Source organism: Grampus griseus (genome assembly GCF_964374135.1).
Source record: "Grampus griseus genome assembly, chromosome: 21".
Classification (NCBI taxonomy): Eukaryota; Metazoa; Chordata; class Mammalia; order Artiodactyla; family Delphinidae; genus Grampus; species Grampus griseus.
Genome location: NC_139015.1, coordinates 18,349,654 through 18,368,523, shown reverse-complemented (window position 1 = coordinate 18,368,523; position 18,870 = coordinate 18,349,654). Strand labels below are relative to the sequence as shown.

General features: G+C 37.5%; 2 protein-coding genes across 2 annotated transcripts in view; one reads left to right on the top strand and one right to left on the bottom strand.

The window, feature by feature from the left end:
* Positions 1 to 18,870, bottom strand: part of MSR1 (macrophage scavenger receptor 1) — a 67,929-nt gene that overhangs the window by 25,400 nt on the left and 23,659 nt on the right. The window contains exons 6-8 of the mRNA XM_082680464.1: positions 10,105 to 10,185; positions 7,110 to 7,199; positions 1,692 to 1,745 (exon numbers count right to left, since the gene is read on the bottom strand). Of these exons, the coding sequence (XP_082536590.1) occupies positions 1,692 to 1,745; positions 7,110 to 7,199; positions 10,105 to 10,185 (225 nt within the window). The remainder of the gene's footprint in view (positions 1 to 1,691; positions 1,746 to 7,109; positions 7,200 to 10,104; positions 10,186 to 18,870) is intronic.
* LOC309838852 (axonemal dynein light chain domain-containing protein 1-like) lies at positions 15,632 to 17,974 on the top strand (the record flags this gene model as incomplete). The annotated part of the gene is made up of 2 exons (XM_082680243.1): positions 15,632 to 15,712; positions 16,013 to 17,974. The coding sequence occupies 2 exons, from the start codon at positions 15,632 to 15,634 to the stop codon at positions 17,972 to 17,974; spliced, it is 2,043 nt and encodes a 680-aa protein (XP_082536369.1).

The window sequence follows — 18,870 nt, the reverse complement described above, 5'->3', positions numbered from 1 at the left end:
CAGAAATCTCTCTTAATACTTCCTCAAAGAAAGCAAGCACGTAAACTTCAAAACAGCCATGAAAATATCTGTAACTGAAAACATATCTGAACGTATCTGAAAAAAAAAAAATTCAAAGCATTTGATAACCTCAGGTAACAAAAGACAGTGTGGGTGTTAGATTAACAGGCTACAAAATAAAGGTGTCCCTTATTTGCCAAGCTTAACCAGAGTCAAGGTTAAGAAGCTCAGAGAAAGTCTCAGGAAAAGGAGAAAAGGAGATAAAGAAGAATCAAAGATAAAGGTAGAGATAAAGATAGAAATAAACATGCAGATAGGGAAGAGTTACACAGGAGTTCAGAGAAAATAAATGGAGTGACAAGGAGAAAAGAGAAGAAATGGAATAAAAAGTAAAACAACAGATCAAAGTGATCACATCAAAGAATAAATGGACACAAAGGAGAATTTTTCCTATTGTTTCTATTATCTTAATATAATAATAACAACAATAATAATTATTGACTAACACTAAAGCACTTTGAGGAGACACACAATACTCAGTGTTGTTCAATTTAGGGGCAAACACACTTCAACAATGCAAACAATTATGAAAACAACTGTAGAAAGCATCATGTAGTTACACCACACTTAAATGGCTGGCATTCACAATGGTGACCCTAAGTTGCCTAAATGTGGCATCAACACAGTGTATGAGGTAAAAATAATTATTTTTACTACGACAGAGAAACTGGGACTGTATTTTTTAAACAATAATTACAACTGAAAACTACTAGATTTGGGGATCCATTAAAGGATTTGTGAAAATCTGCCTAAAACAGACCCTTGATGGGTAAAGATTATGATAGCTGTGTGTGTATCACTTATTCTCTCTCTCTCTCTCTCTCTCTCTCTCTCTCTCTCACACACACACACACACACACACACACACACTACATGCAGCTCCAACTAGGAACACAGAGGAGGAACCCTTGGTTTCTGAGAAATCAAGTGTGGATTCCTCATTCCCTTTCAAAATCCTTTCATTATATCTGGTAGATTTGGCCTAGACACACAACCATTGACTTATGGCACTGTGACTACTGAAGATATCTTATCTAATATCTAGTTTTCAAGATCCAATGTACAGATTCTCTACATTGGAACATGAGGTCAGCATTCCACCCACAGAGATCCCTGTTGTGAAATCTATTCTGTTGCAGTTTTGAAGGTCTGGGATATCGAATACCACTTCTCGAGTTTTTATCAAAACAAAACAAAACACACAAAAATACCCCAGCTGTCAGAGAATTAGCCTGTTCTTAGATTGTTCAAATTCCTATATGTAACATTTCAGTTATTTCAGTTAGTAGGTAGGGAGGCTGTATTGTTTCTATTCATAAGCTTGATTCTCTTTCAGCAGATTGAAATTGGCTTGAAAATTGAACAATTTTCTATGTGAAATTTTTAGAAAATTACACTCATCACAAAAACTAAATACAAATGGGTAATGAGATTTAGAGTAGTATAATTTAATCTATTTGTTTTACACCAGTTAGCACAGTTTATTTGTAGAAAGCTGTGGCTGACTTCCAGAGAATCCCCATGGATCAACACTGAAGTTCTCAACCTTTGCCTCAAGCCCAGACCACCACTATCACAAGCTTGTTTATTACAAAGGCACACACAAAAAAACCAAGAAACCATAAACTTACTTAGCACGCTTCCACTCCCTTTTTCCCCCTTCTGGCCTTTTTGTCCAGAATTTCCTTTAAAAAAATAAAAATAAATAAAAAGAAAAAACTTTTTTAAATTTAGGCAATTCACAGCGCTTGAAATGGAGACAGCAACACAAGGTCATCTAGAATAACAACGTATAACAATCTACAGATTTTCAGACATAATAATGTTGATGACGATGATGATGATAATACTAATAGCTATCATTTTAGAAACCCTCTTATGAACTTAGCATTTTATGGGTAGGTCCTTTACATACATTATCTCAGATTACTTACCAGGACACTAAATGTTGCATTTTCCTAAAGTAGGCAAAACTGAGGTGTAAGCAGTTTGTTTGGGATTATTCACACTCCTTTTCCTCCTCCTTCTTTGTGTCTTCCTCCCTCTCCCAGAAAGCCTGGTATCCTCCATCTTATCCCAAACCTTGTTTTTCTGTTCCCATTACAATTTGTCTGTCTTGTTTTCTATTTCTTTTATGTGAAGCCTAGCAAAGATGGAGCTGTGAATGAATTTCTGGGAGTGGTGAGATCCCAATTACCTCAGTCTTGGGGGAAGCTGGGAAGGTCTGAGGGGTGTCTAACCCTCTAGATAGTTACTTTCGGCTTCGAGAAACCTCATTCACATACTTTAGAGGTGTGCTACAGACCCTGTGCTAATAAGGGTCAGGACCTTATATGGAAACATTGTTAAGACCCTGCTCTTTGCTAATGGGTTGCTATTTCACCTAAGGTTCCTAAAGCTATATCCAGAGGTTAAGCCCTTAGTACCAACAAGAAAATTCAACGATGACAACTGCATCTCACTAGAGGGGTGCTGTTCTCACATATCGATTCTTCTTCCAAGAGTCGTCAGATATGTCTTGTAAGTAATCCCCTTCCTGGCATAAATGCAGGACTGACCATAGAGCCATCTATCTCTAAGTCAAAATCTTCATTAATGTTCTTGATTTCCTCCAGCAAAATCAAGGACTGTTCTCTTTTCATCCAAGAGCTCAAAGGGCATAGTTCAAAGATCATGAGCTTTGGAATAATAACAATAATTTTAGATTCTCTTGTGTTGAATTATTTTGCTCTGCCACTTATCAGGTATGTGGCTCAGAACAAGTCTTTAAACCTTTCTGAGCTGAAGTTTATTCTTCTTTCAAATGAAAAAATAGTACCCTCCATTGCAAACTTGCCTTGAAAATTAGCAGCAATGTTTATAAAGGGCCTTGCTCTTAAGAGATGCATGTAAGACATGGTAGCTCTTATTTGTTTTACAACATAACTTAGCTAATTTTATTTTCAGTGAATGAGAGGATTTTTCATTTCACTTTTTTATGGCAAAATTATTTTATATTTTATTTTGCAGTTTTAATCATTATTTTGTTGTTTTTTTTGGTCTGTTTCTCTAGTTTACTTTGCCTTATCCATGCTTTGTTTTCGAACATTTGTCCTTATTCACCTCTTAGAGAAGACTTTTTTGATCTCCAATTTACCAGATTAAAAAAAATACAAAATAACGTGTGATGAGTAACATGAAAATTGAGATTTAGCACTTAAAAACTGAAGCTATTTCCAATTAAAATTTTATTTTGAAATGCCAACCATTCCTTATCATGGTATAATAGTCTCTAATTGCTTTGCATATATGATTACACTGTACATCATTAAATTCATTTTTTAATTGTGATTCAGTCATTTCAGGTAATATTAAATTGACAAGAATCATTAATTTAGCACAAAGTACCTAAAACCTTTTCTATTTTTTTTTTTTTTGGACGGTAGGCTTTTATAAGATATAATACCAAAGTTTTAGATTTCCTCAAGAGGAAAAATCTAAGATGTTAAACAAAAATTGGGGGAGGGGGGTTAAAATGGTGTAACTGATCAGTTCTAATTCTTTTCAGAGAAGATAATATAATAAACAAGCTTAATTTTATCATTCTAGCGTTATTTTCAGAATTAGAAAATAATTGTAAAATTACTCTGGGAAGTTTTTTCATGTTGTAGTTTGTCTTGGGTATTTTATTTTTTAAATAAATTTATTTATTTATTTTTTGGCTGAGTTGGGTCTTTGTTGCTGCGTGCAGGCTTCCTCTAGTTGCGGCAAGTGGGGTCTACTCTTCGTTGCGGTGCGTGGGCTTCTCATTGTGGTGGCTTCTCTTGTTGCGGTGCATGGGCTCTAGGCATGTGGGCTTCAGTAGTTGTGGCACGTGGGCTCGGTAGTTGTGGCTCTCGGGCTCTAGAGCACAGGCTCAGTAGTTGTGGTGCACGGGCTTAGTTGCTCCATAGCATGTGGGATCTTCCCGGACCAGGGCTCGAACCTGTGTCCCCTGCATTGGCAGGCAGATTCTTAACCACTGCGCCACCAGGGAAGTCCCTGTCTTAGGTATTTTAACGATACCTTGATCTCTGTTCAAGCCAGAGAGCTGAACAAATGACCCACTTTTCTTCTTATAAATAAAAAAAAAATGTTTTATGTCATTTTAGCATGATTCCTTGATTTCCTCACAGACGACACTTGGAAATCTTTTCTCACACTTGAACACATTAAAAACATCCTTTCTAGAGAACAGGGATTCCTCCCTCCTTTATAATGACATCTTAGGCTAAAAACGAGCCCAAGGGCTTTGTCAAAACCTGGAGTTAACCACCTCCTGTCAGATATGTCACTCTTCTGTCAAAAATAAAGAACTAATATTTCTGAAAGCCACTGAAAAGTAAGAAGTAGATGGTATGTAATATACCACCACTCTAACTTTAAATATCAATATAAGAGGAGGTATTTTCAACAGCATCATTGTGACTTCAAGCATTTTCAGAGCCCCTGCCATGAGCTAGGCACTGGGCTCCTCATCTTCACACACAGGCACACTTAGTCCAGCCCAGCTCTTTTCACCTACTTCAATTCAGATGTGACATCTTCCCTCCTCTGCCTAATGCTTCTTTCTATTTCCTGAATTCTTCACCTTCAACCTTCTTCTTAACCTTCCACAATCTTTTTAACCCTTCTTTCCTCTGTATCTTCAACAACTTCTCTATTTTACCTTGCTGTCAGCATTTAAATAGTATTCAAATTCACTTTCAAAGAAAAAACAAAATCAAATGAAAAACCTGATCTCTTCCTCCCCCTCTGAAGAGCCAGACTGCTCTACCCCGCTGTCTACCAGCCTCATCACCCGGCACCCCTGGGCATTCCGCCATCTGGCTTCTACCCCACTCCACCCAGCCCCACCAAAACTGCTCTCAGTAAAGGCAACATCCTCACAGCAACAAATGGAAGAAGCTTTCTGTTGACTGCATCTCACTTGACCAACTTTTGGAACTCCTTTGGTTTTTTTCCACACCACCTTCTCTGGGTTTTCTTCCTCACTCCGGCTGCTTTGCTCTTTCTGCTCAGTCTGTACGTCTGGAACCACTCAAGGCTTTATCCTAGGCCCTTTCTCTTCTCACTGTTGCCTACCCATAAAATATTACTAAAATCAATGATTATTAAAATTCATTGACTTCAGTGAACATTTATATGAGCATAGCTACAACTTTGTCTTTCTACCTCTGGCTTCCCCTCTGAGTTCCAAACCCATATATTCGACTATAAATATCTCCATGAATGGCACAGAGTGTTCAATAGCTGTTTGTCAAATAAATAAAGGAATTCATTGTGGTCTATAATTTTAGACATTCCTAAGAAAGACCATAACTCACCCTTAGAATCAGACTTTGAATGGACTCCAGGAGTCTAACTGGAGAGAAGCACATTATTTACATTGCTGGAAAACCTAGTTCATTTAATGAGGTTCTGTTCAGAGTACTCTAGGGATTTTGAAGATATGTAAGATAACACTTCAATTAAATCCTCCGAGCTCTCTGCAGTAAATCTGTCAGATGGTAAATGCTCTATAGATCTGCCATGGATCAAGAGGAAAGTCTTCCCTTTCTCTTCTTATATTTGTATACTTTATCAGTTAAGGACTGTGTCTTATTTACTTCTCATTTCCCTGTACCAAGCATTGTCCCTTGTATATATATATTGAGTACTTAATACATGTGGAAGGAAGAGGGCAGGGTGGGGAAGAAAAGGAGAGCAGGAGAGAAAATAGAAAATAAATAGGGCTGCTCTTTCTTAATCTTTTTGCTTTGAAATCACTTTGCTTTGATATTACTCGGATAGTCCAGGCTGTGTCATTAATTAGAAAATGACAATTAGTAGATTTTATTTCTAATTTTGTTACCCTCTTTGGACTCTTGTAGAGGAAGAATGCATTCACTGCTTTAATCTGCAGTATAACTAAACTAGTACCAGGCACTGCTGCTCATATTTCTACCAAATTTGAGTCTTTTAATAAGGAAGTAATATCCGGAGAATATCTTTTGTCAAGGGATTTATTACCTCTACCCCTGCTTTCATTTTTACAGTCTCTCTTTCTCCAGTTTTCTTCACCTGAAGATGTGGTTCTCAAAGTGTGGTCCCTGATCAGCATCATCACTGTCACCTGGAAACTTGTGAGGAGCAAACATTCCCCAGGGAGCCCAATCCCTAACCTATTGTATCAGAAAGTCCTCCGGAGGTGGAGCCCAGTCAGCTGTTTTAACAGGCCCTGTAGGTAATTCTAATGTCTGCTCAGGTTTGAGAACCACAGATGTAAAGGAATTCTGCGCATCTTTAGGCCAGCTCTAACACGACTTTCTTTGTAACATCTTGTCTTGCTGTACAGAGTTAATCACTCTACTTTCTACTTCCACAGCTTCCAGCTTCCATTAGTTTTGTCCCACTTTACAAATGTTTTATTACTTACCACTTGGTAATACAGCTAACTGGTTCTGCATTTTTCTGTCCCCTGCTCTCCTCTAAAATTTCTGTGTACAGTTCACAATTCAAGCTTAGGCTAGCGGCATAAGGAGTAGAAATAATATCATCATGTATGTAAATTGTAAAGGGCCCAAACATGGTGATTATTAAGTACTAATATACAGTAGCAGGCAGGTTATCTTGTAAAGGATAGGATTTCAGGTCTGCCTGTATTTTGCTAACTGTAACTTAACAGGGTTTGGCGGTTTTGGTTAAAGGGGTGTTAATACTTGGCTTGTTTGTTTTTCTCTACCAGTCTTTCCACTCTCTTTATTCTAAGATAGATACCATTCTTCATGGTGATTTATAGTGGTGTGGAGTTGACAGATCCTCTGTTGTGATTTTATATGGAACTGTTTTCCTTTTGGACATAGAAACTTTCCTCAGGTGGACAAAAATCAGTTTCAAAATGTTTCAGATCAGAAAATAAACTGCATGTGAGTGCTGCTTTTCATACTATGATGACCATTGTTTCTGTTATCTAAGAAGTTGAAAGGAATATCTATGATCTGGTGTTTATTTTACATATTCTGTGAAGAAAATATGCATTATCATAATACCTGGCCTCCCGGTCTTCCCCGCTGATCCTGGGAATCCTCGACTTCCAGGAAAACCAATGGATCCTCGATCACCTTTAAGACCTGGAGGACCTATATGGTAAATGAAGAAAAAAAAAAAAAAACCCAAAACAGTGGTAATAATTCATTTTGCATGAAGATTTGAGAGAATAATGAAACAATCTAATTTCACTAATGGATATGAAGGAGGTGAATCTCCAAAAGGAGGAACAATGTCTTTCCTAAACTTTCATGTGTAAAAATTGATAGATAACAGTAACAGTAAGTAGAAACATAGTGCATTTAGTACCCTGTAGATATTCAATATGTAACAGATTGTCACTAAAAATAAAAACACACAAGAAAAAAAATCTTAGAGTTTTAACTGGAAGCCTTATATAGTCTAATCAGGAATCTTCAAATGGCAGAATTTTGCTACAGCTGAAATGATAACTTTGAAATGTAAGCTAAAAATTGGACTTTTAAGATTTGTCCCAGAAAAATCACAAGTCAAGCAATGAGAAGTATCAAAGAATATTTATTAAAAAAATACTGAGGCCCTAGTGCAGGAATATATTACTCTATCTCTCATGCTCTTGTTTTTACATACTCCATTGTAATCCCAAACAATAATGTAGCCGTGTGTGTGTGTGTGTGTGTGTGTGTGTGTCCCAGGCACAGGGAAAGTATTCAGTAAACATTTTTTTAAAGTAAAAGGTTATAGGTAATTCTCCTTGGCATGCTTCCAAGGAAATGGCATGCTGAAATGAATTTCTATTGTATTATTTTGAGATAAAGCACAGTTTAATATAATATCCACCCCAGTACATGAGTAACAATTGTAATATATTTAATGTACTGATTATTTAATACTACTAAGCACGTATATCTTCTCAGATTTTCATATCATGGTTTCGAGTCAAGCTGAGTTTAGTGGGCTCATTTGCATGTATAGGTATTTTTTGTTTGTTTGTTTTTGTTTTGTTTTGTTGGTACAGGGTTTCTTTTGTCTTTTCTTTAAACACTCCCATTGTAATATTTATTTATTTATTTGTTTGGCTGCACCAGGTCTTAGTTGTGGCACATGGGATCTTTTAGTTGTGGCATGTGGGATCTTTAGTTGAGACACGTGAACTCTTAGTTGCAGCATGTGGGATCTAGTTCCGTGACCAGTGATCAAACCTGGGCCCCCTGCATTGGGAGCACGGAGTCTTAGCCACTGGACCACCAGGGAAGTCCCTATAGGTGGGATTTTAGTAAGCCTGCTTAAATCAGGAAGTAGAATTATCAAGACAGTCCATCATATACTTTAACTTCCTGATTCCCTACCAGACATGGGGCAAATAGGCAATCTGGCAAAGAAAAAAACAGATTGCAGCAATCAGGTGGGAAAGATGCCTAGTAACTTGAATATTTTTGCTGCAGTGCACCAACTCAAATGGCAACCTAAAAATCTAAAAGAGTCAATTTATCACTCCAACAATGAAATCTACCTCTCTTTTTTGAGGGGCCAGATAATGCCTATTTGTGTATATGAGCAATACCAACAGCAGCAGACTAAACCCTCACTTAAAGAATCAAAGCAGCTTTGCAACGGTATCTGTCTAGGGTGATAACAAAAGCTGAAACTTTTAAATCCCTCTTTCTATTTGATTCCGAAACAGCTACAAAAGATGTTCCCAAGATGAAGCTTTGGAAGGCAAGTTGTAGCCCAGACTGAACTTTTATGGTTGAGTTATAAAGCTTTGATAATTGCAATTTGTAATGGAGGAGTTGACAGACCTTTGACAATAGCCGCTCTGGCAGATAATATAACACTGGTTACTTCCCCTGCTTATGACATTAATGCACCATTGCTAAGATCTGCTGGGTGCCAGTCAAGTAGAAAGACTTTTCTGAACAAAGAATCTTACCTGGTATTACTTTCAAAGGCAAACCAACAATTGATATATAAATATATATATATATAGTTCTAAAAGCTTTTTTTTAAGGTAAACTTTATATATTGGCTTTTTAAGCACTATGATATAAAGGGCTGGCATGTGTCAAATTCATGCTTTTCATTTTTAAAAATTGTTTTTCTGATGTAACCTGGGCTGGTTGATACATTGATCAGAAAGAAGAACAGTTTATATAATCAAAACACAGAAAATTAAGATCAAGTCCCTGGTATTTAGACATTTCTTTAGCAGCACAAACTATTGTAGTTATCATTAGACGGAGCAGTATACTCCCCACCTTCAAAAAGCATGCAGGTATTTGATTTCTAGCCATGAATAACATGATGATCATGTTACTGTTATTATCTTTATTTTTTTGAAAGCAAAGAAAGTTCATGCTCTTTCTCTTTTTCTGTCTTCTATTATTGTCTTTCAAAATATTGCTTTCAGGATTACAGAAGAAAATAATTTGAAACAATTTTGCTCTAAGTAAGATACAGAGTGGCTGACAGCAAAGGGAAAAGTCATCTATATTCTAGTCAATATTTACATTGAGATTGCATAGGTTTAAGCAGATAAGTTCCAGTTAAGGACCATATAAGGAGTATAATCCAATTTGCCTTTGATTTACATTAGTTGTTTTTTTTTTTTGTATCTTAAAAACCAGGTAACCTCCAAATATATTCAATGTGAAGATGGTTTTCATATTTTCCTTCACATGTGACCTAAAACTAGGTCGGCCAAATACTGTTTGCAGTCAGTGATATGGTGAGCACTCTCTAGACTAATGAACAACCCCATGTTGTTAAAGCACTTAACTTTCTTTAAAAATCAAGAGTCACTGCTTACCATTCAGAACATGATAGTGATTATCATTTGATATCATTTGATATGCCCTCAACACACACAAACATACACATGCGGACACACACACACACACACACACACACACACACACATGCCACACAGGGAACCAGTCAAATAACTGATTCCCCCTACACACATTCACAGATGTACATTACCTAGCCCTGCAGTATATGATGGAGTAGTTACCGTACCTACTGGACCTGGAATGCCTTGTGGACCAACTTCTCCAGTGGGACCTCTATCTCCTTTTTCACCTGGAGGTCCAGGAGGACCTTTAAAAAATAAATGACAATTACTGATCATAGGCTTAAAGCATAGGTAAAATAGATTTGTCATTTGTCAAGACAGTTACGTAGGTAAATCCAAAGCCTTTTATTTGTTGCACAATTACACAGAATGAATGAGACTAACCTTCCTGAATGGAAGCATACCCTGCTACTGAGTAGTGCAATGAGATAGCTCTAAATTAGACAACCTAATTACGGACTAAATACTTCTGTGTGCCAAGCAGTGTACTAGGTTCTCAGATGCTGGGGGCAGAGAAAGACAGTGAGTCAATCAATGATGGCACAAATCCACATTAGTATTGTGTAGCTACTGGGTATGAAACCCAGTGCCCCTAAAACTGAGCTCCCTTGCCAAGTTTATGATTAACCTCTCTATCCAAAATTTTATTCCCCTTCTTGACCTACCCCTGTTCCCCTCAGGACTGAGGAATATCAAAGAAAAGGGGGATTGAAACCAAGCAGGACCCTGCAGGGCCTTCCTGGGTACAAAAGCACCCTCCAGGTGCCCTGTTTCTTGTTTGCAGAAAAAAGGCTTTAGTTTCCTAGGCCTTCCCTGAGCCCCAAAGAGCAGGCACAAGGAGTTAACAATGAGAGGAGTGAGGGGATGCAGAAACAAAGGAGAAGCAGTCAAGCAAGGTAGCTAGAATGATAGTTCGGAGTCCTAGTTCCTCCTCAATGGGTATACATGACAATCTGACACATATCTTTGAGTCGATCTGTAGAAACTAAGCCCTTCACCCATGTGGAGGATGGTGACTACACGCTGACCACTAGTATGATAGACCCCACACTGGCTGGAACCAGAAGGTTGATGATTAAGCTTCTGGGAGCATCACCCTGTTACCTCACCACCAGGCAGATTTCACTATATTAATTTAGATGCTCTGTGGAAAATGTATAAGTCAAGTCATGTGTGATACCCTCAAGGGAAACAAAAATTCACACAAAGTAGACAACCAAAAACCCTATCATTGAAAATGATACCCTCGGATATTAGAAAAATGCAGATCAGCAAGAGGAGCAGTGGTTGAAAAGACTTAATTGAGGAGGTAGGATGCGAAGGGGATTTTGAAGAATGGGGAGAATGAGAAGAAAGAGAATGCTGGGTAAGTAGGAAAGATGCGGGGAAGGGCAGGAAAGTGAAAATGAGTAAAGGAATAACTTTTCAAGTAAAATATTAGGTAGAATCCCTAGATAGATATAGACATTATAAAATAAGTCGGAGAGGTTGCAGGGAAAATTTTGACTACCTGGCATGACAATTACCAAGGTGTCCCCCTAGTACTGAGTTTGATCAACACTGATTTAGTCATTTGAATTTTCTGTGCCCAGCAAAACAGATATCTAGTGATCACCTCTTTAGAATGATGGCACTGAGTATGTCCCTCTTCTACATGGAGTGCCACAGGACAAGTGTTATTCCTTTCCTTTAAAGCAGAACACTTAGCAATTTCTTTTCAATTCCAAAAGGAAGAAATGAACCTGGACATACCATAGAATAATCAAATAGTGATGTTTTAAAAGAGTCATTTTCAATTTCCGTGGTTCAAGGACAGCAAGGATAACACACAACTATGTTTAGCATCACTGGTTAGAGAGCACTTGTTTACAAATTTTAATCGGGTGGGGAGATATGATACTTGAAAGATTCTAAGAAGGGGCTCCATAAATAATGATAATCTTATGAGTAAATATATTCTGTCCATTTTCTTTGCTTCTTTTGAAATCCTTGTCCCTTGCTTCTCTCCATTTTTCTGATCTGTTTCTGATTTTTCAAGGTCCAACTTGAGTTTTAGCACCTTCCTTCCCTGGTGACTTAATTTTCCAGATATCGTTGCTCTTCTCAATGGCACATCATTCATTTCCCTTCATACACACCATTGGGCTGTAAGGTTTTATTGCATTTTCATTACAATAGTAACTACATACTATAGGAAATATAAAAGCCTAGAAAAAATGAGGAAAATATAATACATAATTCTATCATCTTAAGAGAATAATCACTAACATTTATTTTCTGTTTTTGTTGTATATTTTTTGTTTTTTGTTTTTTACATAATCATCATGCAAATTGCATACTACTGGGCATTAAGTAGTTGTAGTAACAACTAGCAAATTCTCCTAAGCTATAGCTTAATGATGGAAACATATATTAAGTTGTCCACAAGAGATGTCATGGTTCTACATCAATGGGAATCTACGCATCTTCTATTCCTGCAGAATGTAGTTTCTCCCAACAAAGGGGTTTTAATTCCCACAACCGTGAACACAGCTGCGGTTCATTCATCTCTGCACAGTGACAATGGAGGGGGCAAGCAGGACAGAAAGACTCAATTTGCAGCTTGAATTTTGCTGAGCAAATTAAAGGGAAGCAAATCCACAGTACTCCAGGATGGCATTTTGAAAAAAAATTGCACATGAAAAGACTGTGATTCAGTGATTAGGGCTCTAAAGCAAGACAGACATTCCAGGAAAAACTAGAAGGTGTGAGACAAGAAACAAGGGACACAGATTAGCTCTGGGCTCTTAGCCTCTGAGATCAAGAGTTTTCACCATTTCTTTAATAAGTAAGAAATGGAACTCACTATCTTTTCAATTATTTTGCATGTAACTATGTATAGTAACTGTACACAGCTCAAATGTTGGAGCATTAACTCAATCATAACAAATACATCTATGCTATTTTATAAAATTCAGGGTTAAAGATCCCTCTTTGTCTATTTCTATATAAAAATGCTGATACCAGGTACTTGAATCCCAGAGTAAGAAAACCAGGTAAAGTCTTTCCTTCAAGAGTTCTGAGTGTGTTGGATGTTACATTTTTACTGTTATCTTAGTCTTCATGTAACATTAATCTCACCCATTACATTCTGTTTAAATTCTGTAATTTGTTATGTGTCTTCGACTGCCTAGAGCAAACTGTGGAAAGCATCTCAATGGTTTAAGTGTCTTTTTGATAGTTTGGAGGGATAGAAGTACACAGATCATATACTACTTTCTCTTAGCTTCTTATGTAGAACTTTTGAGAACATTATCAACGTAATGCTCTCATCTACCTTCCAAAACTGGTCTCTCCAATCCTGCTGTTGCTCACATCCTTATCATACTGCAGCTGGACTAATCTAGAGGGTTCTTTATTAAAATATGGTGTGAATATATTTTGTCTATTCCACCCTCATTCATTCATTTATTTCAGTTTAAAAACAAATGTGCATCAACAGACATTTGTTTTTATGTATCATTCTACATAAAGAAATGTAGCCATTTATTCTGCCACGTTATGGAAAAAAAGAATGAAGAACTTTAAGTCTGAGACTTCAAGTCTATTGTAGTCGCCTTCTTGGTTCTGAGTTACTATTTAACCTTTCAAAATTCTGTCCCATAATCACATCAACAACCACCTCTGTGCATCAATAATGGACACAATGCTTCCTGGTAGCTCTCTTGCTAACATATGTCAAAGGACACTAGATTAATATTGTTCGAAACATCTGATCTGCCCTAGATCAAGAACCCATAAGAATTCCACTATTTTTCATCATCTTTAGTACCATCTAACTGCAAAGTTAGAGGGATAATTCATAAATGCTATAGCAGTAATTTGCCATGAACAATTCCCTCTATAAAACACACCACCAAATCCGCTATTAGCTGTCTCCCTATGATTTTTTGTTTTTAAGGAAAACTAAGACATCTACTTAGCCACAGAGATGTACTGATTTAAAATACTCAGTAATTTAAAAATATCATAGATCAAAATTACCCAATTTACTGGGAAAGAAAACCCAGGAACATCACATCATTTAAAATCCTCAGATGATAACATAGCACTAATAATATCTGCCAAAATTTCCAGAGCTATTCTTCTCCATGTCGTGTTCATTACGATCATAAATTTCCTACTTTGTTCTCAATCCTGCCTCACACGTAGATCACCATAAAAATCCGCCAAGCCTTCTAGGCTGCTGCTATTTAAACCTCTTTATTTTTTTTCTTTTTTCTTCCAGTTTTCATGCTCACTGACTTAGAGGTGTTTAATCTGGACGAAGCCTTAAAGCTTGCTTAGTCAAACATAATTATAGAGGTCTGAGAGTGAATTCCCAAGGTCTTAAAGCCAGTTGGGTAAAATCAGAACTAGAATACTTCTTTCCTGATGTTCTAGGCTATACTTTTCCAAAATTAATTGATTTCATTTTGGGCATCTGTTCTTTCATTATTCCTGAGATGAATTTTTCTTTTACATAGTGGTTAAAGACACAATTCATTTCTTAAATCCCAATAATTAATTGCACAAATCTCCAAATTCAAATTCTATCAATCACTTCTTCTTCATCATGACGATCAACTGATACATTTTTTTCTCTTTTTGGTGCTTTTAGTTTCTGGAAAAAAAATATCCTTAAAATTTTTCCACATAACCACTGCTTTCAGCAATGAGTCATATTTTATTTCTCTTAATTTCTCTTAAGTTCCTTCCTCAAATGTTTAACAACTTTGTCTTTTAAAGTCATGTTATCCCCCACTCCCCACCAAATTCTGCTTCACCATTTCATTTCAACAATGAAATTTCATTTAGTCCTTTAGACTTTAATTGCTATAATTACTTGAGAAATATATTAAAATATCTCTACCTCTTTAATCTTCATAAATATTTAGTAATTGCTAACATAAAAGAGGAGGGACACCAAGTGATGACACTGATCCTACAACCGACATTAGATAAAGCACTCATTAATTAATACAATGTCTCTCTTGGGTTATAGTTTAATAAATATTTATTAAAAATTATGACTAGATGCTGTAGAGGATATAAAAACTAGCCCGTAATTTTAATGAACTTACTGTTTCCAGTAAGAGACAACATTTCGATAGAAGACAGTATGAGATATTTTTAGATATGACAATCATATTAGGAATTCTCTTGTGAAAGAATACTTAATGTTCAAAAGTAAGCAAGATATAAATGTCAGCAAGAGTATTACTACAGTGGGACCAGAGAAAGCTTCATGGAAGAGGTTGCATGTATGTCATCTATGGACATTAATGATAGATAAGATATTTTCAGATACAAATAGAAGAGGAAAGATATTCTTTCAAGTGAAGGAAAAGCCATGAGGCAGGATGTAAAAAGTATTGGGCATGGGCTTCCCTGGTGGCGCAGAGGTTGAGAGTCCGCCTGCCGATGCGGGGGACGTGGGTTCGTGCCCCGGTCCGGGAAGATCCCACATCCCACATGCCGCGGAGCGGCTGGGCCCGTGGGCCATGGCCGCTGAGCCTGTGCGTCCGGAGCCTGTGCTCCGCGACGGGAGAGGCCGCAGCGGTGAGAGGCCCGCGTACCGCAAAAAAAAAAAAAAAAAAAAAGTATTGGGCATGTCAGAATCACAGTAAAATCAATTGAAATATTTGGTGTCAAAAAGGGAAAAGACAGGGAATGAGGCATTCAAAAGTAGTTAAGAGAAGCACTACAGAAGAACTTGAGCGCTGCAGAGAAAAGTGTATGTGTAATAAGGAGGTGATAGAGAGTCTCTTTGCAATCTAGGGTGTCCCTCTAGGAAGGCTGCATTCTAACAAGAGTGTAGAAAGGATTGTAGTCTGAAAGACTGAGGCAGGAAAGGATTGCAAGACTATTTCAATAGTCTGGCAGAGTAATGATAAGAATAGTTTACACAGAATATAAAGGAGTGACAAGGGGTTAGAGAATGTGGAACATAAGAAGTAATGGTATTCCGGGAGAAAATAACAACAACAATTAAAATTTCTACCTTGGAAATGTGGAAGAATGACATTGCCATTACAAAGTGTAACTTCATAGGAAAAGGTGCGGCTACAAGATATCTGGCGAGAAGCACAGTTTACAGGACTTCCTAAACTAAGGGAGAAAAAAAGTCTGGTGGATCTGTCGAAACCCCTTCCTACTTCCCTTCAGAATGAGTTCATCCCTCAGGAAGTTCTACTTTCTCTGACCTATACAGCCAATGCTGGTCCTTGTCCTGAAAACTTACTGCCTCCTAAGAAAATTAAAACCCCAAAGGGTACTCTTCCACGCCCCGTTGACCACGTTTGGCATAACCCTATTCGAAGAAATAAGTTCAAATATCTGATTGACCATCCCGTTTCCCTAACGGGAGCTGGAAGGGATATTTCTTTTCTGTACGATGTTAAATATGTTAAAGGAGAGACTAGGGAGAGCGCAGTTTGTCCCCCACAAATGGATTGTTCATTACAGTCACGTGATGGTGTTCTTGTGCCTCATAAGCCAAAGAAACTAACAGATACTTTGATTCCTGAAGAATTTCATATTGTGTCAAATACAGGAGTTTCAGGTTTGGAGTGTTATGATGACAAATATACTACTCTCCTCACAGATAGTGAAAATAGACTATTGCTCTTCCCATCCATGAAACCTAATAAAAGAGTAGAAGTGGTCCAGCTGAATGATGTGATGGATGCTATGCTAGAGAGGGCTGGTGTGGAAAATCAGGCATATACAGGGCCAACCAAGATGCACAAACTACTTCATATATTGAAGAAGGAACAGACCATTTATAATATAGTATTTCATGAACTTATTCGACAAGTCAGTGTGGACTGTGCAGATAGAGGAGAACTACTATCCAAAATCAGAGAGCGGTATGTACAAATGCTTGATCAAATTGCCTGGCATATGACTGACTTCTACAAAGACATGGTAACTCAGCGAGTGATGGACCAGCGCATTTTAGAAGAACTGTTCAATTTTACTAATGTTATTGAGGAACTGATCAGGGAGCTGTGTTTGGTTCAGGCACATGATATGAAATTAACAAAGGAAGCAGAGAAGGCCCACAGAGCTTTGGCACAAGCTCTTTTAGACGCTGAAAAGAATGCCAGAATTGCAGAAGAATATCATGACTTATATACGTTACAAAGAGGAAGGATGGAGAGTGATATTAAACAGTTAATGGCAGAAAGAGATATCTGGAGCTCAGCCACATATGAATTGTCCGTAAAGGTAACTGAAAGAAATAAAGTCATGTTGGCTAAAAGACTTTACCTCAATGAAAAAGGCTGGAATAAATATACTAAGCATTTCATCATACTGCTGTCAACTAAGGACACTGCAGACCTTGCACTGTTGCAGAAGTTGACGGAGAAATGGAGAAACTTAGTGAATAAATTTAAACAGGAAGTGGAACAAAATGAAGAGTCTACAAGAGAAAAATGGCAAAGTGTTAAGGATGGCCTCGTCAAATGGCAGCAGTTCTTCAGAAATAATACTGGAAAAGACATTCTATCCCCTAGTAAAGAAAATAGATTTGAATCAGTTGTTCAAGACTTCAAGCAGTGGCAAAAGATGTTGACTGAAGACAAAGACAAATTTTCTGGGGATCTTCTAGTGTCAAAATATGATTGTCTCAAGATTATTAAACGTTTACAGGAAAGCTGGGCAGATATTGGGCTTGGGATATTTAGTCGCCATAAAAGTATGGAGGGAAAGTTACCACCAGAGCAGAAGCACATGGAGGAAATTGTGAAAAGTACAGGAAGACTCTACAAAGAATTTGAAATAAGAATAAATGGGGATAATGGTATCTCTAAAATTCTTCCAAGTTTGGTTAGTTCTCTTGAATTCTGTTCTTTCAAGTTGGAAAGCCTGCTGGAGTTTCCTGAACTGCTTCTTGAAGAATGGGAGGGACTTAATGAAAAAAGTAATGAAATGAAATCTCAGTTGGATGCATCGTTAAACGTTATTGGTACTGTTCCGCAGTACATAGATGTGGATTCTGGCTCGTAAGTTCCCATAGCTCTCTGCTGGGTAGAAGGGGATCCCCACGTCTCAACTGCATTTTCTCAGTACTTCGCCTCAGCAATGGGTATTTGGGATCAGATAAAAAACTTTGACATCCTCTTCCTCCAAGTAAGAAAGCCATCTGACTGGGAGCTGGAGGGTGAGGGAGTCCTGGGTTCTTAACTACAGCAGTCTAGGGTGGAGTTTCTGCCTCCCTGAGCTGAGAAGGGGAAGAGCGGGAGTAGTTTCGGTTCAAATACCATAGACTCTTGCCTTTCCTACTGAATCTTCATAAATTGTCTTGAATATAAGTTTCTTCAGTTGCTGTTTGTCCTTAGAACCATTTCCAGAAGCTTTCAATGGTTTTTGTTTTGTTTTAGTAATTTTCACTAATTTCACTGGAGAGTGGGTCACCTTTTCTCCTCCCACTGTCATGTTGGAAGTTGATCTCTTGAGAGGATTTTAAAACTCATTCTTCTCAAAAAAAAACAAAAAAAAAAAACAAAGTGTAACTTCATAAAAGGGAAGTGTTACTTTCACTTATTCCTTTAAGGCATATACATTTGCTCACCCACCATATACCAGGCACTCTAACAGGTGCTGTGTATGGAGAGACAGACAAGAGAGACAAGACCCAACCTCATGGAATTCGCATTTTATTCGAGAAGATCTGTGATAAACAAATAAGCAAATGTATATATGAAACAGTATCATGTAGTTTTAAATACTATGAGGAAGTTAAAGCACACCATGATATAGAGAGATAATAAGAATGGGGAGGGAGAAATTATCACTAGAAAGGTAACTTTGAGTGGATCTAAGGAGAACAGAAAGCTAAGAGAACATTTAAAGGGAGAGAGCTCTCTAGTGCACATTATGACAGCAAGAAGTGAAACCAGCAC